At 36.0% G+C, this 24,441-nt stretch overlaps 3 protein-coding genes and 1 long non-coding RNA gene across 4 annotated transcripts; 1 reads left to right on the top strand and 3 right to left on the bottom strand.

The window, feature by feature from the left end:
* LOC136814451 (uncharacterized) lies at positions 1-1,861 on the top strand. The gene is made up of 2 exons (XR_010847639.1): positions 1-49; positions 1,437-1,861. It is a non-coding gene; the product is annotated as an uncharacterized lncRNA (long non-coding RNA).
* A 2,254-nt stretch (positions 1,862-4,115) lies between these two features.
* Positions 4,116-11,433, bottom strand: LOC136814884 (uncharacterized). The gene is made up of 3 exons (XM_067071312.1): positions 11,156-11,433; positions 4,625-4,907; positions 4,116-4,517 (listed from the first exon to the last, which is right to left on the bottom strand). Exons 1-3 carry the CDS (start codon positions 11,431-11,433, stop codon positions 4,116-4,118), a joined length of 963 nt encoding a protein of 320 aa, XP_066927413.1.
* Positions 11,434-19,222: 7,789 nt separating this feature from the next.
* LOC136814875 (major facilitator superfamily domain-containing protein 6-like) lies at positions 19,223-19,840 on the bottom strand. Its single transcript, XM_067071303.1, has one exon. The coding sequence runs from the start codon at positions 19,838-19,840 to the stop codon at positions 19,223-19,225; it is 618 nt and encodes a 205-aa protein (XP_066927404.1).
* Positions 19,841-19,987: 147 nt separating this feature from the next.
* On the bottom strand, positions 19,988-20,713 carry LOC136814863 (major facilitator superfamily domain-containing protein 6-A-like). Its single transcript, XM_067071292.1, has one exon. The coding sequence runs from the start codon at positions 20,711-20,713 to the stop codon at positions 19,988-19,990; it is 726 nt and encodes a 241-aa protein (XP_066927393.1).
* Positions 20,714-24,441: the final 3,728 nt, after the last annotated feature.

The following is a 24,441-nucleotide window of genomic DNA, read 5'->3' as shown; positions in this document are numbered from 1 at the left end:
GTTGACAATCCTGTTAAAATTCTTTAAAAAGACCATAGAATTGTAAAAGGTGAGTTTGTTAAATGATTTTCTTTCCATCATAAAGCTTTTATAAGAAATGAAAGTGTTACAGAGTCATTTTCTTTCCTGGTAAGTTGCCCTAAGAAAGGCTTCCCTTTTTTTATGCTTTTTATCAGGCCTTGAATGATGCTGAAACTTTACACTGCCCACTCTATGACGCTGTGGTATAGTGGTTATTGACCTTGGTTGCTACGCAGGAGACTGAGGTTCGATTCCCACTCGCAGCGGTTCACTTGGCAAGTGAATGAACCTTTGCCCGGGTCAACCCATCCATGCCATGTGAGGGGGAATTGGGTACTGTGAGATCGGGTAACTTGCATCAGTGGAGGCAAACATGCATAGCCCTCAAATGAATGATCTGTCTGGTCATTAAAATACAAAGTTAAATCAAAACAAAAATGGTAGAGTAGAGCTGAGAGGAGAGCTGCATAGTTCATTTGTTTTGAAATTTTGCTGCTTTGATTGGTCAGTCATTTGATGGCTATGCAAGTTTCCCTCAACTGATGCAAGTTACCCGACTTCACGGTAGTTAGTTCAAGGTGCTGACAGGGCGCTAATTGAAAGCGTCTATAGTTGCGAAAATGGGCCTTAAAAGCCTCATGCGACTCAACCAAATAGATAGAATAGAGATCCCTTGGCCTTGGTTATTTGCTGCATCAATCCTTCACTTTAGTCCCTCCAATAGATCTTTTCAATAATGCCTCAACCATCTTAAACTAAGCAAATTGTTGGCGGTCTCACTCTAAAACCAATACTTTTGGCTGGCTAAAATTGCAATCAATATTGGAATGAATAAACTATAGCATAGCTATGATAATGCTGGGATATCTTAAATCATGGGCAAAATAGCAACAACTGCTAACGGCCAATGAGAGATAAGCAAGTTCTTTTGGATAGACTTAGGTATAAAATGCTAGGAATAGTTGCTATCTTGCCCATCATTAAAGATTAGATGTATTATTAATAGCAACAATCACGAAAAATTTGAACGTGCATGTAGTTTTCACTTCCCTGTCCAAAATACCTAGTGAAAACGCTTTAAGTAAGGTTAATCTAATCTATTTTGAAGACCGTTCCAAAAAAAGTTTGTTTACATTCACTCAACTTTAAGTAAAGTAAAGTTTTTACATGCACGTTCAACGTTTTCTTGAATTGCCAGTTTACATTACGTTAGCATTATTTAAGTAGTATTGATAGTGAGGGTATCAGAGTGGGATTGCCTGGAAGACTTTTGCTTGTGGATACACAGCTAGCACTGGTGACATAATCTAACAAAACTTCAGCACTGTGCTGTGCGCTTTAAAATCTGTGACAGAGTGAAAGTCAAATACCATAGTTTTTGAAATTTTCTTTCTTTTCTTTTTATACCTATTCAGGATTCCCAATTCAAGATGTTGACGTGTATGTGTACCTGTATGAGAACATTTTGAGCAAGAACAATAACTTCGAAATTTTAGAGAATTGTATGGCTTGATTATGGATTCCTGGACTTTCGATCAAAGTATCAAAGATTCCTACTCAGAACTGAATTATGACTGTTATGTAAAAACCTTTACCCAGACCACGTTGGATATGTAGTCAAGTTGAAGTTGTACGTTGTTCGATAAACATATTATGTATGGTCACCAGAATAAGATAAATTGGTCTTGATTTAACTGATACAGAACTTTCAGACTGCTTATATGTCATTCCTTGTTTTAAGTCTTATGACACAATAAGAATGGTAGTACTATTTATGATTGATAATACAAGACCATGATTACAAAATGCTTTATCAAGACAAGAATACAAAAATAACAAATTTTTGGAGACTAACTTTTAAATGAAGAATTTTGAAAAATATTTGAATAATTTTGACAAATATTTAACTTGGGGGATGACTGGAAAAATTAAGCATAGTCAGGAATAGCAGGAATCTTAATTTAGCAATTGAAAAATATCTTTGGCCAAAAATTGTGATTAACAAGCAATAAAGCCTGTATTTGAGGCCTGACACAGCACAAGTTTGGAAATACATTACTAATAAATTTATTGGAATTATGTTGAGGATAATCTTTTTATATAATTTTGTTAAATTAAGAATTCCAATTTATTGTAATAAAATATAAGAAAATTATGAAATTTCATGCATGAATCAAAGTGTGTATGTTTATATGAAATTAAACTGGCAAACATTTGAATTTTAGCTGTTGTCAGCCGAAGTGTCTGATATAAAATCCTGATATCCAGTGATTTCATCTATATTTCCATCTATTATTCAAGATTTCCTGCTGAAAAAAACAAAAATTGTTTCTATTCTTCAGTGTGTAAAATTTTGCAGTTTCTGAATCCATGTAAGAAATTTAATACAAACATTAATATGATACCATAGAGGAAGAAATTTTGGAATGCAAGGATTTAATTTGAAGAAATGACAGTGAGAGGAAATTCGACTTGACAGGAATATATTTGGGGATAGTAAAAAAACTATGTGACATCATAATATCCAAAATAGCCAATAGCTTTTGACTGGAACGACTTTCGGTGATAAAATTTTGCACATGAAATCAATAGAGCATTTTAAAGACAATGAAATCAAAATTTTAAATTTTTTTTGCCGACATCAGCAAAAATAAGCAAATTTCGAATTTTTGCCATAAAATGCTGACGTCATCATTTTTTTCCAAAATTTTTTTTTGAAAATTTGCTTTGTCCTAATATCTTTCAGTGTGCAAAATTTTAGCTTTATAATACAAATATATTAAAAGTTATAGCGAAAAAACGCTTTTATGACGTCATCAGGTCACAGTGACGTCATTTAATCAAAAAAGTTAAATATCTTCCAACTGGAGCCACTTTTGGCAATAAAATTGTGCACATGAATTTAGTGGAGCGTTTGTAAACCAGTGAAATCAAAATTTTAGAATTTTTTTTGCTGACCTCAGCAAAAATATGCAAAATTCGAATTTTTGCTATAAAATGCTGACGTCATCATTTTTTTTCAATTTTTTTTTATGAAAATTTTCTTTGTCTTAATATCTTTCAGTGTGCAAAATTTCAGCTTTATAATCAAAGCACATCAAAAGTTATTGCGAAAAAACAGTTTTATGACGTCATCAGGTGGCCCGAAATCAAAATTTCTTAATTTTGGGCCGAAAATTTGAAATTTTTGAAAAATTCTTTTTTGATACTACGAGTTACCATTTTTTGCACATAAATTAGTCAAAATGAACATGAAACAATGAAATCCTTACTTTTAATCGTGATTTTTAGTGCTTTTTACCCCCGGATTTCTTCATTTTTTCGTTAAGTGCCCCTACAAAAGGAGTATTAATTCTTGGACAAAATTGATTTTTTCAACATTTTTTTTTTCAACCCATAGTATAATGATCAAAGATCACCTAGAAAAAAAAAGATCAGAAAAATTTAAACTCAAATTTGAATTATAGCCAAAACATGCCCAAAATAGAGATTTTTTCTATTAAAAAATGCCCCTTTTTGGGCCACTTTTTGGAAGGCCCTCTGCAGTAAAAGTTGGCTAATTTTTGCTCCAATTAGCTTCACAAAAAATCCCATAACTTTTTTTCTATAAATGCTACGGAAGTCAACGACCCCTCGTTGAAACGAGAAAAGATAGAGCTGTCCAAAAAACCAAGTTTGACAGGGGGGTTTGAAAGTTTGAAAATCGGCCTAAAGTGCCTACATTGATCATATATTCAAGTTGAACACTTGAAAAGTTCTTTAGATAGATCTAGTTCATCAACACAGTGAATTAATACCAGTGATCTCACAGATCTTGTAGTCAGACGTTTTACATTTTCAGATGAATTTTGGTATTCAACGACAACTTTTCGTATTTTGTCATCACGATCCACTTTCACTTCTTTGATAATCCCATATTGATACGTGGATAAAATGACGGAATCCTGTTTTGTAAACAAAACGATATCACCAGCCTTGACGTGCTTGTTTGAGTTGAACCATTTTGGTTGTTCAATAAGATTTGGAACGTGTGACACTAGCCATGAGTCAAACTAAGCGTCGCAGATCTTTTGGTTCGATCGGATAATCTTGTCCTAATCATTTTCAACAGATAAGGTACCACTTGGGCCAGGATTGTTGTTTCGCCCAAGGATTAAACGGTTGGGTGTTAGCAAGTCTCCCATTTCGAAGTTTCCTTTAACGTTTCGAACAGCTATTGGTGCATCATTAATGGAGTTTGTGAGGATGGCTGCCATTGTCTTCCACTGTATGATTGAAAGTCTTTCGTTGTGCATTGATTTTTCTAAGGATGATCTGACCTCACGAATTTTCCTCTCGACACGGCCATGATGATTATGACCACCAACTGGGCATGTTTCAAAGTTGATTCTTTGATCTCGATGAAGTTGGATGTCAACAATGTCGAGTTTCATCGTCTCAGAGCCCTTGATGAGCTGACCTCCTTCGTCTGCCAGAAGTTTGTTAAGATATCCAACCTGACAGGAGAAACGTGTGAAGGCTTGCAAAAACGACGTAGTAGAGTTACTTTGATGTTAACAGCAGTTGTTATAGCGCAACAGAATACAACCAGCCATATCTTTACGGTAGTGCGTTTATGATGTTGCGAGTAGCTTGAAAATGGTCCTGCAAGATCCACTTGTGATGTGTAAAATGCAGGTGCGACGATGAGGTTGTCTTGTGAAAGTGGTCCCATTTCCACAGCGATTGTCTTTCTGTTGATATAGCGACAGCGTGGACATGAAGAACGTATGAAGTTGACGAGTGATCTTCCTTTTAAGATGTATGCTGTCTTGAGGACTTCACGCAAAGTTGTTTCAACACCAGAATGTTTGACGGTGCTATTCCAGTGGATGTCGTTGATTATGCTGACAGTCAATGATGAGTGTTTATCGATGATTGGCACACAAAATGACGTTGATGTAAGAACTTTCATACACCCCCGTCTCTGTGACCCAGTGGGATCCACCCCACTGGCCACCCTAGTGAAAAATATTTCCGAAAATGGCCCATTTTTTCACCCCACTAGATAAATAACTCACCCCACTGGAATCTTGTAGCTGAAAATGACCCCCTTGAAAATAATGAAGAAACCACACATACCCCACTCAAAATGTTCTGATTTTGATGTACCCCAGTAGAATTTTCCCATCAAAAAGTCACCCCACTAGAATCTCCTCTTCTCTTATGGAATCCATGTGAAAATGAAATACACAAAAAAGGCTCAAATTTTTTTCAATCATAGTAAAACTTTAGTTGTTTTTCCACTCAAGTTCCTCTAAAATTGGGTCGGTTGCTGTCAATCGGTAAAAATCTAATTAAAGTATTAATATCTATCAGATCATGAAAGTTCGTAGATTAGTGTATGTACAGCGGTGCGACAAGGGGCAGGGGGACACAAACTCTCTAACGCGAGCGAAGCAAGGGCGCAAATTTTTCAACAATCTTAGCGCTTTTACTACTAAAAACCATCAGTCTTATACTGCACTGCTAATAGGTAAGTATGTGTTGCACAAAATCGGACACAAAATCAAACATTGACAACCGTTTAACAGTGTAGACTGCGCACGTTCTCATAAGAAAACCCAGCAGAGAAATGGTAGGTAAAGAACTCCTTTTTATCATAACTTCTTTTCCTCTAGATTTTCCTCACCGTTTAACAATGTAGACTGCGCACGTTCTCATAAGAAAACCCAGCAGAGAAATTGTAGGTAAAGAACTCCTTTTAATCATAACTTCTTTTCCTCTAGATGAATTTTTGTGAAATTTTCAGAAGAGATACATAACTCATACTATGACTCAGCTTTGAATCATTCTATTTTTTAGTTTCGAGAGAGGTTTTAAATTCAATTTTAAATCAATTAAACTTTTTAATTTTTCTTGCTATTTGGTAACAAGATAAAAATCTCTCATCTTTTCAACTTTAAGAAAAGGGTATGCACTAATATTAAGGTCAGATTAAGGTTTTTGTATAAAAAACATTAAGAAAGGAGGTATTTTTTGTATTTCTGAAAAAATTTTTGAAAACTTTTACTTGGAAAACGGGACTCGAAATTCCAGTCAATATTCCTAAAGGTATGTTATTGGGATTTGTCTCTGAACCAAGAATCTTGGTGAGCTCATTAGAAGACAAAATATTGTTTTAAATAGGTAATTTGCCAAGAAAGATGGATCTGCAAAATGCCTGTTTGAGACTATTTTAATTCTTTGAGTTTTTGTGACATTGCCAGAGGAACCCAGTAGCGGGTCTGAGTGGTTTCCAAATACTTTATTAGAAAATCATCACTTTCCGTCAAAAATTTTGAACTCCTCTCATATCTGCCACTTGAACCCTTTGTCTTAAGGTTTTTAAGTAACGCACTTGATTTTGACTATGATCACTCCTCAATGATACGAAATCTGATCTTGCCTAAAACCGTGCTTATGCAAATCTCACCTTATCGCTCCATCCATCAATGAAAGTAACGAAGTTTGTGGCCACTGAAAATAAATTTTTCTATTAATAAGATCCTGATGATAAAATTTGATAAAATTCTTATAGACCCAAAATTTTTGATTTTTATTTCTGATAACGGACAAAGGGTGTTGAGTCAGAGGTATTTTTAGCGAAAGTTTCTAAAGAAATCAAATTGTATAAGAAGACATTTTAATCTTACAGTACCAAGGTATTTTCAATTTAATTTAAACTAACAGTACCCTGCTTCATTGACTAAATTGTCACACATTGGAGCTTTTTACCAGTACTAAATATATTCTTAGCAAACTAGACATGATGACCTTTAAATTTGTTTCAGTAGTTCTCAAGCTAAGCTTTAGAAGTCAAAATTCACTTTTTAAAAAGTCCAAAAACAAGTCAAACAAGACGACTTGAAATCGAAAATTTATTCGCCTAGAATTTAAACTACATAGGAAAGACAAGAAGTAGAGATGGAAGCTAATCTGAAATCTACTTTACATTGAGCCTTGATGAAACAATTTTACAAGAGAACAACGAGGCTTAAAATCGCTAAAACATAAGACCAATTTAAGAACAATTGTTGTTTAATTTTTAAGAACTAATAAATAAAGGTAATATCACCGTCTATCAAGAGTTATTGATTTGATTCTTATAAAGTATATGCTTATAAGAAAAATAAATGTGCTCATATTGTGTGGCATCGCTTGTTTACTTTGTAAGAACTAATTACCAAAAGGTATATTACCGTACTTATTACCGTTTATCAAGAGGTATTGATTTGATTCTTGTAAAGTATATGCTTATAAGAAAATAAATATCCTCATATTGTGCGCCATCCTTTGTTGCCTTTGTTTACTTTGTAAGAACTAATTACCAAAAGGTATATCACCGTCTGTCTTTTTGGTTTAATTCTTATAAAGTATATGCTTATAAGAAAATAAAGAAAAAATCAAAACTGTGAAGCCAAAGACACAAAGATATATGACGTGTAATTTGTAAATTAAATTTAGTGAGTTCGTACACCGTATCGAGTACTTTCGTTTTCTAATTTTTTTTCCGATAACACCAACACCGCCGCCGCGAAAGGCTATCGTAATACTTTCGCTAGGCGAAATTAATATTAAATCTAAAGTTTACCTTTCTTTACGATGAAAAAAGAATTCATTAAAAATTCACCTTATTTCGGACACAGTTAGCCTTCAAACACTTATACTTTTTTTGGGTCACCTGGTGAGATTTAGATTCTAGAATTATTCAACTTCCAAAAATTTCAAAAATTTCTAAAAAGGAGTTGAAGAATATTATTCTCTTTTAGTAGCCTCGGCACATCTCTGTGATTGTATTAGAAGGGTTTCAGACTACATTTTGTAATTTGGTACCTTTTTTTCATTAAGACATATTACACAATGAATAGCACAAAGGACAATACCTATTAACTACTCCTTCAGGTGAACGCGCTCAATAAGACTACCTCAAAACCTTCTAAACCCAACACATTAAAGCAGATATATTGGAAAAGCGTGTCTGGTGACTTGAATTTGCGTGATCAATATGCAGTTGAGGTCTATAACAGATTCTCTGCACTTTCCACTTCTCAAATCACCTCCAGTAATGTTGATGACGTTTACGACCAATTGATAAAAGGTAACAAGGAAGTCGCACTTTCAGTTCTGCTAAAATGCCTAAACGGTCGAAATATACACGGTTCCCCTCGTTTCCCTGCCGTTTCCCTCGTTTCCTGGGCGTTTCACGTTTTAGTAAGTACGCAACTAGCCTCCGTCTCGGAAGAGGACTGGGCCCGAATTTGCGGACGTTTTCAAAGTTTCACTTTCGTTTTCGGCTATACGATAGCGTTTTCAAGCAGAAAGCAGAGGACTTTCTGTGAAATTATGGCAGGGAATGCTAACCTATTTTTCCAGTGTTTCTCAAGATTGGAGCAAGATTATTGTTCTAGAAAGTTCATAAAAGCCTAATAGTTTCAGATTAGTATGATTTCATCAGAAAAAACATTTACACCAAAGCTCCTTATTGATATGTGAAGGCTACCAAAAATAAGCAATGTCCTCCATCAGTAAGGGACAAGGACAGTCAAGTTTTAAAAACAGAGCTAGTCAGAGCTTCAATTCAGTAGGTATAGAGCTTTCAAAATTTGAAAACAGACACTGCATTGGTTACTACAAGACATACTATCCACAAAAAAAAATAAAAAAAAATAAAAAAAAAAGTATTTATTAAAAAAAAGTTCTCTTTTTTTTTGGTAATCAATTCCAACAAACAACAATCAATATAACAGTTTTTTGAAAACCATCCCACAGTGTAAACATTATCAACCAACTAAACCCGCACCGCCAAAATTGTAAAAATAAGTCAATATAATTTCTATCAACAATTTCTCGTAAAATGTTTTTTTTTCCAACATTCTGATACCAATCATGGCTGGAGGCATCATGTGTAGAGTGACTGTGTGGTACTTCATTGCTTTTGATGATCACGATACCAAACATCAACCAAACAAAACTGCCACCAAGCCAAATCTGTCGATTAAAAATTTCAATGAAAATTATAATTGAAACTTAAAATGCTTTTTTCAACATTCTGGAAGTGTTCAAAATTAGAGGTATCATATGTAGAGCCAAGCAATACATGAAAAGTCATTTATTGCTATCCCATTTGCCATGAGATATATGAGTCAACAAATCAAACAAAAACCAACAAATCATGTCTCTTCACTTTCATGTCACATCGTGTTTATATGGGGTATCAGAAAGCCAATCCACAAGAAGAGCCATCTTCCTTTATTATGGAGTGTTCCAAAACTATTGGTAGGTTGTTTGGAAGTAAAGAAACCCACACAGTTTGTTTTATTTTGAAGATTTAACTTGAAAACAAACTGCATCTTTCCAGCAGAAACTCATGTTTCAACCTGCTACATAACATTGGTCAGTCGGGTCTGCTACTAACATGTAATAGTTTTATTATAGCCGAGCTTGAGAATCCGTAGGCAGAACTTGTAACATGTATTATGTGTATAATTATGTCAGTCGACTTGAATCATGATACATTACTCACATTTCACTGGATGCATTTTCACTGTGAAATTATCCGCAAAATTTTCTGACCGCGTTCTGAGACGGAGGCTAACTAGGAGGAGAAAAGCTCAATTAGATAAAACAAAAAAGACTCTGGATGATACTCATCTGAGCGCCGAAGCAGCTTTCATCTCCGGTAAAATCGATGATCTTTCCAATCAGCATGCAAACAAGCAACACTATCTTGGATGGCACCAACTCATATTCGAAAATACTTACTACCGAAGACGAGACCTCCCCTTTCGAAATTCTGGCAGGAATACTTCAGGGTGATACTCTTGCCCCATTTTTGTTTATCATTGTTGTCGATTAAATTTTACGTGTTTCAGTTGATCCTTTAACAGACAAGAGTATTCAGATAACAAGAAAGTGCAACGCGCGCCATCCTGCTACATTTCTCACAGATATCTATGGAAGCCCCCAACAACCATCCGTATGGGTAGAAAACTATCCTTTCCAGACGTTATTTCCCGAGATACTGGATTATGTAAGGAAGACCTGAATACAGCAATACGGGACAAGGATGTCTAGGGGGAAATAGTGAATGCCGTGGTCTCGACTGCGGTGCAACCATGACGATGATGATGACTAACTACTCTTAATTCACACACAAAATTGACTAAAACTTCCTCTCACCCCAGTGAAAATCAAGGAAAGATTGATCAACCCACTCAATTTTTAGAAAATATCTTGCAGCCCAGTGAATTTTAAATTTGTCACAACCCACCCCACTGGGTTTTTAACGCCCACTGGGGCACAGAGTTTTCATGGTTGATGTCATTCTACCAGCAACTGTAATTGAGTCTTCTGGCAGTAAACGACCGATGTGATGAAGAATACCATCCTTTTCAATTGATATCTTCCCAACCTTTTGTTTGACAAAATGTTTGACCTCTTGAGTAGCCTTCTGAAAGAAATATCTCTCAGCTTGAGATATCTCCTCATTTGTAAGGATTATGTGTGGTTTAATTGAAGAATTGATCTTTTTTATCCCTTTAGTGCGACAAAGTTTGATAAAACGTAACATTATTGCGAAGACACGCACAACTTTAGTGAAAGAATGGCGATTTGGGTCAACCACATAATTGGAGAACTTGTATCTTTGTTGCGTTTTGTTGAGAAACTCATCAGTGATTATAGTTGATTGTGATAGACAGAATGAGTTGAAGGAATCTTGGCTTCACGATTAGCTTGTTCCAATTCTACCTGACTGAGCCTTATTTCTTTGGCGGTTGTTGTGGGAATTCTGATACTTCTTGCGTCATTCCACTGGAATCCATTGATCCACTGGGAAGATTGGTCAACATCAGTCATGGTTGTGCACCTTCTTGTTCCGATGTCAGCGATCATGTTGTTTGATTGGACGTATTTCCATGATGTAATGTCTGTTAGTAGGTGAATCTCGTTTACACGGTTGCGGACCCACTGCTTGAGTTGAAGTGAAGTGTTGTTGATCCAGTAGAGGGTAATTTGCGAATCTGTGAAATTGGAAGCTCCAATATGTGTTGAACGGAATGACTTTCTTACAACTTCACTTGTGTGGGTGTTGATGATTGATGCATACAGTTACCCTCTTGGTTGAGTATATTCATCCCGTACAAGTCGTAAGCGGGCGAAGATCAATTGACAGGAGTAGTCGCCTTGTTTTCGTTTGAATCGAGTATAGATAGATGAGCATGCTAGATCCTGGCTTGCATCACCAAAATCGAGAGTTGTGAGGTCTAGATTAATTGCATCTGGTGGCACAATAGCACGGTTGAATTTGATGGATTTGAGTTCTTGAATCATTTCGAAATGTGATGACCAAAGATGTCTGAGATCGTTGGGTAGAATATCATCCCAATCCATTTTGCGTTTGACGAGAGTGTGGAGGTCCATTTTCAATGTTGCGGTAATCGGCGTTAGAAGTCCAGAGATGTCAAACACTTCAGATGCTTTTGAGACACACAGTCGACGCGTGAGATTGAGTGGTATTTCTTTGATTTCATTGGGTTTCTTGCCTCGATATTTTCTTGCGAAGTTCAGCTGTTAGTTTGTCATGTGGTTGTTGATTTGAGAAGGTGAATCCTTTTAGTGAAAATCCACCATGATTGTTGGCTAAGTGGTTGGCTTCTGACTGTGATTGATGACCGGTTATGCAGTCATCTACGTATACATCATCGGTTATGATCTTGTGAACTTCCGGGTACTGGTCTTTGAAAATCTTTGCGGTTTCACGAAGCGCATGTTCCACCTGGTTCCCACTTGATTTCAGGCGGTTTGTCTGGGTTGAGATTTTCTTCCCACAGACAACGTTGGAGACACCAGTGAGTTTGATTGAGTTGTATGGTATTATACATTTTAGCAACATCTGTGTGGATACCAACCTCGGTGAGAGGTGTATCGCCATCAGTTGGAAGTGGTAGGTCGCCTTCAAATAGGGGCGGATCCGACATTGATGCAAGTGAATCTGTTGATTGAGGTGGAAGTAATTCCTTGGGTTGATTTGAAGTCGCTTGAAGTGGAGGTGTGGTCTCCTCCCGGTCTCCTTTGGCTTTTATATTTTACGACCAGTTTTTGAGTACGAGTTGAAGTCAAATCTCTCCTTCGGTCGTGTTTGCATTGAGGTGCGATTGAACCCCTTGCTGTTTGAATGTTGGGGCAGAAACAATGAAGGGTGACAAGAAGGCCGTGTTCGTAACACTTGATGAGTGTGAATGTGTTCAAACTAAAAGAGAAAAATTTGACTAAGTCTTACAAAATGTCTCTAAGTCTGAAAAGTATAAGTTTGAAAAATATAAGTCTGAAAATCTAAGTCTAATTTGAAATTTATATGTAAGTACAAAGATTGATTTGAATATTTGAATTGAAAAATTACGGTGGCCGAGGAGGGACATTCAAAATAAAAAATTCAAATACAAATTAAAAAATTCAAATACAAAATAAAAAAATCAAATACAAAATAAAAAATTCAAATACAAAATAAAAAAATCAAATACAAAATAAAAAATTCAAATACAAAATAAAAAAATCAAATACAAAATAAAAAATTCAAATATAAAATAAAAAAATCAATTACAAAATAAAAAAATAAAATACAAAATAAAATAATCAAATACAAAATAAAAAAATCAAATACAAAATAAAAAATCGGATAGCCAAAAAATCCCGTAGCCAGTAGCGAAGCGAGCGGAAGGTTATCCCAAATTTTCAAAATGGCGGAAGCAGGAAAGGTGAGATTCGGTTAATGCTTCAGATGCATCCGGACGCACGGGACGCGCGTAGCGCGTAGCATAGGGTTAGGGATTTGCACCAGGGTGGCGAAGCCACCCTGGTGCACATCCCTAACCCCTCACCCGGCCGGCACCCGGCGGTGCACACGTGTGGTGGCTTCTTCGGAGTAATGGCGATCATAACAGTTAGCCTAACTCGTCAGTCAGACTTATTTATATATAGTACTAAAGACCTTCGTATAAGTAACCCTAAGTAACGAATTTTCGGCAGCCGGTTTGGCCTAGTGGTTAGGGCGGCAATCTCCATTAACCCGACCTCGACCTCGACCCTGACCCTTGAAAAAGGCCGACCCTCGACTGGAAAAAAGCCGACCCTCGACCAAAATACAATAAAATACCGACCCTGGGTAAAAAAAACAGTTTTTTTGGCAGTGTTTTTTTTTCAATATAAAAGTTGAGCAGAGAAGCAGGGGTGGAATGGGATACACACGCTTGCTTTTTATAAGAATAATGAATCGTCAACCTCGTAGCCCCCCCCCCCCCCGCCCGGCGGGTCGTATTATCTGCTTTTTGATGTTTTACTACTGCGTGAGTGGAAGATAATATAATATCTCTCGTGCATCAACGTAAAACGTAAATTTTAAGCCTGGGATATATGGATACGAGGCTGATCATACATGTTGGTCAATAATATGATGCCCCGAGGGGGGGGGTCTTGTGAAGAATATTTTCATCCTCCTCCTCCCCCCCCCCCACCGACGACTATTCTTGAAGTATTCTCTAAGTGTTCTAATGATCAGTTTTTGGAATATTCATCCAAAAAAAATCTTATAAAAGTCGCTAAAGCATTTTTTTACCCAGGGTCGGCTTTTTATTGTATTTTGGTCGAGGGTCGGCTTTTTTCCAAGGTCGAGGTCAGCCTTTTTCAAGGGTCAGGGTCGAGGTCGAGGTCGGGTTAATGGAGATTGCCGGTTAGGGCATTGGTTTCGAAACCTATAGGTTCCCGGTTCGAGACCCCCTTTGGTCACTATTCAACTTGAAAAAAATTCTAAGTCCAGCCGGATGCATCTGAAGCTTTTAGCCAAATGTGAAAGAGATGAAGTGTAAGCAGTGTCAGTCAATGGTGCCTGACAAGCGCTTTTGTGGTTCTTGTGGACATGGATTGTTGAAGTATTGTATGGATTGTGGGAATAAAGGAAAGTGTGATGAATCCTGTGAAAGTGCTTCCAGTAGCACAACTCTCAATCTCAAACAATTCCAAGCAGCCAAAACTAAACCACGCACAGAACTGATTTCAAAAAAGAACAATAACAAACAATCCAAACAATCTACTTCAACAAAATCAATAAAGGAGACAACTGATAAAGTGACCATTAAAGTTGGGCTAATGATCAGAGACAAAGGTGTCCTCAAAAAACAAAGAGGGAATTGGGCCAATTTATCCGGTTTTATCCGTAAGTCGTTCAGATTCAGCTGATATTGTTTTCAAACTAGCTCTATTTCTAGTTCTATTAAGTGATCACATAATACGCTAACGTACATTATCATGATATAAAAAGTTATTAAAAATACCTAATAAAATGAAAACAACTAAAGCTAAAAGTGGCTGCAAGAAGAAGTAGTGAGATAGCGAAGTAGCGAGATATGACTGAAGCTGAAAGACACCACCACAAGGGTTTAGAATAGTATGTAGTAAGCGAGAGGCTAAGATGTTATAATGTAGACCTGAAAGACTTGTGATTTGATGAAGTTAATAAGATATAAAATATACATTTAAATTTTTATATAATATATAAATATGATTACTTAAAATTAAATATTATGATTAGTATATGTTTAATATAAGCTAAAAAGAAAGTAGAAACATTAATAGTGAATAAATACTATAGCTAATAAATAAATAGCTATAGAGAAGCACTCATCTCTAGACCAATACTTCTGTGGAAGTGATGACTACCTTCTTTTGTATCCTGACGAAAAAATTGTTGACAAAATACCATCATCTGAAGAAACTTTTACTCTCAAAAAGTATAAAGAATTTTTCAAGGAACCGTCGTATGAAAGGGTAAAACTATACTTATGCCTTGAGGTAGACTTCATGAGTGATAACGTATCTTGAAAAACAAGAAGACAAGAAAATAGATGATTATTTTAATTCCAACGCTGCAGGCAAGGCTTCAGATTCAGATGATGAGAATATTGAGAATATCACGATTGTTCCCAAAAGAATTGAAGTTAAAGATGATGTGGTTGTCATAAATGCTGATGCATAGGCGAAAACAGACCTCACTGAAAAAAATTATCCATGTCCTACTTGTAGAACACTATTTTCATTAATGGATATAGAAACACATGCTGATGAGTGTGCCAATAATGCCCCACACATGCCCATAATAATTGATGATGAAGAAACATTGATATCTTATAACGAGGAAGCAATGATGGGACAAATGCAAACAGAACCCAGAGAAGAGACTCAAGGAACAGGAAGAGTATTACAGTCAGAAGAGGTACGGGAAATAGTACAAACCACTATCAATAGCATTGAAGTTAAGGATAATGAAAGTATAAACTTATTAGTATTCAGAGGAAGCTGTTTCAAAGACTTTCATAATCATTTCAAAAAACCTTGGAGGGACAGAATAGCTGCAAAATTATGTATCAAATTTGCTGGAGAAGTTGGTAGGGATGAAGGTGGCGGTGTCAGCAGAGAGTTTTACACAGGTACATATGAGAATTTTAGTAGTAGTATTCTAGGTGGGTAGGTACTTATAGACCTTTCCAATGATGCTGCTAAACATAATAAATTGGGGACCAGAAAATATTGTGGTCTGGAGGTGATGAAAGTTACCCTGGCTTATTATAGTAACGCCGATTAACGGTACTCTCCTAGCAAAAGTTGGGGGGGGGTGAACATCCAGATACCAGACCCATAGCCGGGTGGTGGTGTCCTTTTTTCCTTTAAAAGTTTGAAAAGTTCAGTTGGTATTGATACCAAAAATAATATGGTCCCAAAAGTTGGTATCCATATCAAAAGGACAGCATATAAACTTTCCTATTTTTTGTCCTTAGCTAGAAAATATCACGAAAATATTATCAAATCAGTCTGAAGTGCATATCAGTTTTAAACAGGTTTCAATTGGATTGGTTTTAGCTTTTGCGTATAATGTTTAACTAAAATGACTTAGAGCTTGAACCTTTCATGTCAAAAAAGTCCCGAAAACACTGAAAACACTTTTACCTGAAACACCTTTTCTGAACCTTTCATGGTTTTCTGGGTGTTTTTGGCAAAAACATTTTACCAGAAACACCTTACCTCTCGAGGTGGTGTGTTTCCAGCATTTCCTGTGTTCCTGTTATTTCCATAAATCAACTCTCAATTTTCTCCCCTAAACTCAGGCAAAAATGCCATTTCCCAGAAACACCACCATTTTGTGAACCATTCAGTCTTTTTCCTGGTGTTCCTGGTGCTTTTCAAGACGATTTTGAAGCTCTTGCAGTGTCCTGACTGAACCAATCAGATAAAAATATCGGATTAAAAATTGGGCTAGAAAATCGGAAAAAAACGGGGAAATGGGACTTTTCGATACCGTTTCAGCCAGTCGGGACTTGTTTTATAGCAGTCGCCTTCGGCAGGACATTTGGTGTTTATGGTGTTTTCAAAAATTGAACCTTTCATGCTGGAAAGTGTTTTCTGAAAACCAGGTAAGCAAGGTGTTTTTAAAAACATGAATGGTTCAGGCTCTTGGCTGAAATTTGGCACACTTGTTCCTTGGGTGAATATCTGGGGTTTTTTCATTCTTATAAAAAAAGATTTTTGGGATCTAGGCACTAGCTTTTTTGTTTGATTTGCTAAAATTTGGCCTTTGAATAATTTGAAGCTACTGAAGTTTAACTGAGCGCGTTGCGCACGTTTTACTCTTTGCATATTTACTCATATCCGCCTCAGTAGCCTTCTTCGTGTAAAAAACCGCGGAGTACGTTTTGTTAACTGTTAGCAGTTATTTTGCGCGTTTTTCAAGTCTCTGCGGTGGAGCGCAGAGCTATTCTAAACCTTTTGAGAAATTGAAAATTTGTCCTCTTTGAATTTTATCGAAAGTCTCAGTCGGGTTGTGGCCTCCATTATGCTTTAAATGCCTTAAAATTGAAATTTTATACCAATCGACGTAGAATTTCACTTTGATTCAAAAAATCCGAAAGAAAAGCAAATGTTTTTATATCAAAGTTATCTATCAAAGGCTCTTAAAGCCCGGTACTCACTTGTGCAAAAAATCGTGTTTAAGTGCGTCTAAGTGCGCCTAAGTGCGTTTATCAGTTAGGCGCACTTAAACGCTATTCATGTACTCACTGCAAAGTGATTTGAATAAAAGAGGGTGAAAAGGAGTTAAGCGCACTTAAACGCAATAAAAAATCCCCCTCTCTCTTCAAATTCAAAAGAACTGAATAGTGTTTACACGCGGTGTCTTTGATGATCGCGTCGAAATATCGAAACTTTTTTATATTCGCGTTTAAGCGCGCCTAGCATAATCAAAGTGCGTTCATGTGCGTATATGTGTGTCTAAATGCGCTTAATTTCGTTTAGCAAACGTACTCACTAGAAAGCAAAAATGTGTTCGACGCACTTAAGCGCACTTAGACGCACTTAAACGCGATTTTTTGCACAAGTGAGTACCAAGCTTAAGCATACGAGTATAAGCATACGAGTATACTCGTATTTGGCAGCGAATGTGTTCAAATTCGAAATACCTAAATGACGTTAGATTATCCTCAATGCAATGGTAACTTTCGTTTTTCAAAAAGAGTACTCCTATGCATGGAGGTATAAAGGGTATAAAGAAACAGGAGAAGTATACTATTGTAACCAAGCTCGCCCTACGATTAAAAAAGTTACGATGTATGCATGCTCATATCTTTAATGAGCTCTTTTATCCATAGGTGAAATTTTATTGTCTCATTTAAGCTTTAGAAATTAAATGAGACGAGATTCATTGTTTCTAACATCAGAGTAAGAAAATATTTGGACTAAAAAAAGACCTGTAAACTTGGCAATCCTTCATCAAATGATAAGATTTTTTGATCAATGTTTTCTTTAAGGTGAACTCTATTGCTTGATACTTTCCTCCAAAATTCTCCAGCGACTTTATGTCTACACATTGAGTCTGAAATCGTGTGTGCTTTTAAAGGACTTTTCATTTTCTGGCTTGAGAAAATATCTTTTCAAAACAAAATTGAACGGATAACGAAATGGAACAGAAACTTGTTTCGCGTGGACGAAGTTTTATTTAATTTTCGTATACTAAAAGGCTAGAATCTTCAATACTAATAATTAGAATGTTCAGAGCAAACTTGAGTTCTACTAAAAAGTCTTATTTCATCGGGTGAGCTTAGAATTTCTTTTGATACATTTTATAAAAGAAATAAAAAGACTTTAACAACCAATTACCGACATATTCAACTCCTGTTTTTCTTTATACCTCCATGTCCTATGCAACTATTTTTTGCAAAAATTTTTTGGTCTGTAAAATTGTTGTTGGGCGCGAAGCGGGACAGTCGCTTTCACTGTCTGGGTTATACGCATGTACCACGCTTACCCGACCTGATCCGTGATTTGAAAGATTTTAACCGTGTGATGCGTGATTTGGACTTTTTCAAAGGAATACGTAATTATTCAAATTTCTTTCTGGTTTTCATGATCGTGATTCAAAATTGCGTGATATCTTGATCAGACTTACCGCTGGGGGGGGGGGCTTGTTTAATATTCAACCCAAATCAGATTGAAAAAGATCAAAGCAGTTCGTCGACCAAGTCGTCGGAGCTATGGCTTTTTAAGCACGTACTAGCGCGATGTAATGAGAATCTGCTCGGAGATAAGGTATTTTTCTAATTAAATTGTAAAGCTTACGTAAAGCTGTTCTTATTTTTGGCACTTTCAGCCTCAAATGGTTATTTAAAGGGTGTTATTGAGCTATTTTCAATATTTTAGAATACTTTTACCACTTTGACCCTTAAATTGCTTACAATTGAGTAATTTTGGGCTCAGCATTGTTCCTAAATTGTTCTTATTTTTGATGATTTTGATTGTTCTTATAAAAGAAAAAGAATGCAGTGCTCATGAAAACGATTGTTTAAATCAAAAAGGCGCTCTTGCGTTTTGCTAAACAAAATTGGACAAATATGTAACTATCTGAAAGAATTCTTTTTTATAAATTGAATAATATCCTGTAAAAACATTAAAAAAATATATTGGCACATAAAATGAATAAAATCAAATAACAAAATTATCTCCCACCCAGAATTCCCTTTGTCCTCATCAAAAATTTTAATTCTTCTTATCTTTAAGCATCTAAAAGTAAAATTTTTTACAATTTAACCAAAAAAAAATATTTTTATTATTTCACACCAAATCACTCCATGAACAGGATTTCTCAAGCTTGTGTTGGCATTTCTGTTTTATCATTGTTTCTCTTAGTCGTTAGATTAGCCTGATCCTTTTGTTGATTACATAGTTTGATGAAAATTACGACCAATAGGACGATACTCCATGCTGTTGCCAACAGACCGAAGTATTTAAAAGTAGCCTGTCCACCGTAACGGCTGAACATTTGTCCACCTATGATATTTGCTGCAATAAAGCCAACACCGAAACACGTAGTATTCATAATCGATAGCATAGTGGTGTGAATTCGAGGGTCTGTATTACTTTTGATGTACAAAACCTGTGTTACTAAACCGAGACCATACCCTAAAGTCTGCAACGTGTGGATCGGTATGGAGAGCCATGGGTTGCTTATGAATGCGAATGATAGAAAACGAACGACGTAAGTTAAGCAAGCTAGACAAAGGGCATTCCAAGGTCCTCTTAACAGTTTAATCAACTTAGCAGCCAGAAACATGAAGAGTGAAGCGCAAAAAGCGGCTACACCAAAAGTTATACCAACTAGTGTAGTTGAACCATCAACCTCTTTGATCCGTAAAGCAGTAAACCCAACATAAACACCTTGGAGTGTTCCTAATACAAAAACTGTAAACAGGAATAAGATCATCTCGAATTTTTTCAGCGTTTGGAAAACGATTTCTTTTAAGGGCGTTTCGTCGACATCGACTTCGGGCACTTTCTCTATTGTATTGCTCTTGGATTCTTTAAAGGTTTTCAACTCGGAAGGTTCGGCAGCTTCATTTTCCCCAGTCGATTATCTAAACAAGAAAGGACTCGCTATCGCTAAACCAATCAAGTACAAACTCAAAACCACAAACGCTCCAGCAAAACAGTTCACTTTGTCCGTATGCGGAAATACATCGGACAGGGATCCGGATAGAATGGAACCAACGGAAAATCCGATGGCTCCAAACATTCGATTCCATCCAAAATTCTTCTTCTTAAATGATTTGAGGATTCTTTTCAAAACACCAGCATCCATCATGCTGACTAAACAACCGTCAAAGGCGGAAGCAAAGATATTGATAAACAGAAGAACAAGGAATCGCGTAGAACGAAAATCGATACTTGAATCGGATTGGTTGGTAGGAGATATTCCATTACTTGTTATGTTCGCTATCGTTTTAATAACATCTGGTGCAGGGCAAGTGTTTCTCGATTTATCTCCGATCACTAAAGACAACAAAGGTTGACCACCAACCAAAACTAATGACATAATGGTCATAAGAATGACAATAAACACATGATTCTGTCGTTTGTCAGTAATGATGCCCCAAAAAGGACCAGCAAAAGTCATCCCAAGTAGACGAAGACCTGTCACCAGACCAGCTTCTACTTTGTTCAATCCGACGCCTACGAGGAATGGTACCATGTATGGTTTGAAAGCGCCGTCTATTCCAACCGTCAGGAAGAAGCATATTTTTGCAGGTAACATGTACACATCTACTTTGAAAAGTTCTTTCAGTCGTTTGCCCGCCATCTCGTTTTTTTCCTTTTTACGATTTTATACTTGTAAAAGAGAAATAAATTTATTATAATTCTTACCCTTAATTACAAACCGCAAAATTTTGTGTATTTTGATAGACTCGTTTTTTCTTGAAAGCAAAAAGAACGCACAAGCAAACCATACCATTATTTTTTCATCGCACACGTGGAAAGTACATTTTTAAGTCAACGTGGACAATCCTCTAATAGGAACCATTTATCAGCAGGCACTAAGCTAATAAAGTATTTATTAAGAAACCATACTGTTTTAGTTTGTCAAAAACAAATTTGTTAAAAAACTTGATTGCATATACAGGGTGTCCCTAATAAAAGTATCGAGTTTGAACATGCGATTGAGTAAAAAAGTTTGTGTGTGTTATCGCTAAAATATAAGAACGTTCTCCATCACATAGGCTCATTACAAAAGGTAGTTACAACGTATAAATTAATCAATAGCCCTTTTTACTATTCCCCTGTTGCATAAATGTACGTCTTTAAAAATCAAAATTGATAAAAATTCAAATTCTCTCGGGGTAGTAAAAATTAGTTATTCCGGGAATTAAAAGTTAGTGTTTCTTTGTGATTGATGTTTTTTAGCAATTCTACCGCTGCCTAGTTTTACTTTTTTATTGTTCCATACATTCCATTTTTATCATTTTCATAGTTTTACATACGATTCTTTACAAACATGTTTTAATTGTTGCGTTTTTCTCATGATCGTAATTTCGTTGCATTTGTAAACAGGCAGAGTATGTTTTTATTGTTACGTAATGACAAAGAAAAAAGAGGGAGAGCTTAAAATACAATTTTGTGAATACACACTTAAAACTTTCTACTCAATCGCATGTTCAAACTCGATACTTTTATTAGGGACACCCTGTATGATACTGGGTGCTTTTTCACTACGCTAGATAGATAAGTGGTTCTCATCAACGGTCCTTTTCATAAATTTCTAAGGGTTGTAAAAAATATGCAATGAAGATTCGTGCTTAACATTTTGATCGCCTCAGATTAAGGTCGTGTTCAGACCAAGGTTTAAAGCAATTAGGTCTACATGTTTCTTTTATATTCCTTTTGTATTTAACGGCACGCTTCTCATTAGTTAAACCAAAGTTTAAAAAGGAATCACCCTCTGGTTTTAAAAAAAAGTTTTTACGATTTCGTTACAGTTTTCTGAATAGACGAAATCAGAGTTCGCAAGTGAAAAGCATGCTCCTTTTGTAAATGAAGAAAAAAGAACGTGAAATTTATGACTTAAAGACGCTCGGAGCATCTCTAGCAGTAATTGCTTCAACGAACACGAATTAGTGTTTTGCAGAGGGATTCCCTGAAATCTTTTTTGTTTCAAAGCGTCTCAAGAGAGAAGATGACATGGTTTCAAGTTAGGAAAGGAGATTCCTCGAGATCGCCAATCGATGATGACAAAAGAAAAGTGATTATAATTGAATTCCCATATCAACAAAGTACTATTTAAACCTTAAACTTAAACTTTCAGGTCTGAACACGACCTAAGATTTCAGATTTAACGTCGAAAATTGGTCATTAAACCTTTTGTTCTCCAAGAGAGGGGTAGAGCTCTTTTGGCTTAATGACCAATTAAACCAAAGATACACCGAAAATAGATTGTTTGCAATAAAATAGCATTCAGAGCATCAACATTTATCAGCAGTGAAATGGTTTGGTTTTTGCATAAAAGGAAAGAGCTGCCTCCACTGTTGGAGAACTGTTTATAAAAACGACTGACTTATACTTTCAATTAAATTTTGTCAACCATGCTGCAATCACCTCCAAATTCAAAGTGTCGTAAACGCTTTGACAACTATTTTGGGAGTCAGTAATATTTTCCTATCAATTTTCTTTGTTTCAGCTAATCGATTTTCGCCAGACAGTTTCAGTGAAAAAACACCCACTTTGAGCTCAAAGTCAATAATATTTTTTTTAATTGTTATCAAAATCATCAAAGAACTGGTGACCACTGATAGCATGCTGTGAAAACAGCAACAACCTTTTATAGAAGTCATCAATAATACTTTTTTGTTATCAAAATCTGCTTTGAATCTATTCCCTAGCTAGGGCGAGTAAGGCAAATTAAATTTCTTCATATTTTAACGATCGCTGGTTTGACCATTTTGAGTCTCTCAAAAGATAAATCTTGAAAGGAGCTTTTTACCCAAACACTTTGTTTCTGCTAAATCTGAGACAACTACTTTCAAAGATGATGTATCTTCAATTCAAAAAACTCTTAAATTTCAATCAAAACAATAAAAATATAAAACGAGTTAATTGCCACTGAAAATACAGTGTGTCCGGAAAATACGTAACTGATTCTAAGTCCTCAAATCAAAAACTCTCTTACTGAAGTTAAGAATGATAGGCCTTTTCATAAATTTCGTTTTTAAACAATTACCATGGTGATTATGTCCCTTGTGACATTAAATATTAAGGTATTTTTAATAAAATATGCTGGGAGTTAATCACCATGGCAGTTCGGCAAATTGCATAGATCCGCAACGCTGCGAAACTCTGCATCTTTAGCGTTGTGATATTCCGCAACATTGCGAAATTTCGCAGCTTTACTGCGGCATAATTTCGCAGCTCTGGCCTTTGGACCAAAATTGGCATCGCAGGGCCTGGACCGGGGTCCCAGAATAATGTGCATTTTGCAGAATAGAGCAAGACTGAACTTTTCACCCTGACATTTTAATTTCCTACCTGACAATCTTTCACAATCATTCTTGACAGTAAGGCTACTTCGTTCAAAAAAGCGCTACTTTGTTCAAGAAAGCAAGTTTTTGCCTGATTTTGCATGTGTTTAGAAGAAAATTGGTAGGCGCTCATAATTTTTAAAATCACAAGCTTCAATCGGAAGCGTTGCGTAAAATAGCAGCGCAACCCTGGGGAAACGCTGCGAAAAACCGTAACGTTGCGAAATATTGCAACGTTGCGGATCTATGCAATTTGCCGAACTGATGGTAATAATTTTAAAACGAGACAAGTGATGTTCGTGACGTAATTTATTAAAAGGCCTATTGAAGTGGAATTTCTTTGATCAGTTAAGCGATTTTTTAATTTCCAAAAAAAAAAAAAAAAAGCAATTAGATCATTAACGAGGGATTTTATTTCAATAAATTCTGTTACACATAATGTAACGGATACTAAATTTTCGCGTGTATTTTTGCGAGTTTCTCTAAAAAATTTCGTGATTCACGAAAACTTTGTACCACAAAATTTCTCCAGCAACTATAGCCTGATTTAAATATATAAAATGTTACATTCTTTTTTGTTACAAGCAACATCCACGTAAGATATGTTACACTTTCAATAGTTTGAAGCATTGCCAATGGGATCGAAACTTGTACCGATAGTCATAAATACATTTGTTCTCTCGTATAAATAGAATCAGGATTTTTTCACAGTGCGTATGCTATTGTAAGGGATGGCACACAGATCTGTAAAGCCCGAAGGGCTAGATTTGCGGCTTTTATCGAAAAGTGAAGTCTAGGTTTGGAAGGATTTCCTACCAAAGTCACGTGACTAAAATATGCAATTTCACCGGTTTAAGAGATGTGAAATAGCGTTTGCCGCCTACTTTTTTTGATCTCGCGCTCCGAAAACATTTAAAATGCTAGATCCTATCCATCGGCACGAAATTTAAAAAGTCAAATTTTTGCTTCACTTTTTTTTGCTGGAGAAAGCTTAAAGTTGCCTATATAGCCCTTCGGG

This window comes from Clytia hemisphaerica, unplaced genomic scaffold (genome assembly GCF_902728285.1).
Source record: "Clytia hemisphaerica strain Z4C2 unplaced genomic scaffold, Clytia hemisphaerica genome assembly, whole genome shotgun sequence".
Lineage (NCBI taxonomy): Eukaryota > Metazoa > Cnidaria > Hydrozoa > Leptothecata > Clytiidae > Clytia > Clytia hemisphaerica.
Note: the sequence above shows the minus strand (reverse complement) of the source record. Positions and strands in the feature narration are given on the sequence as shown.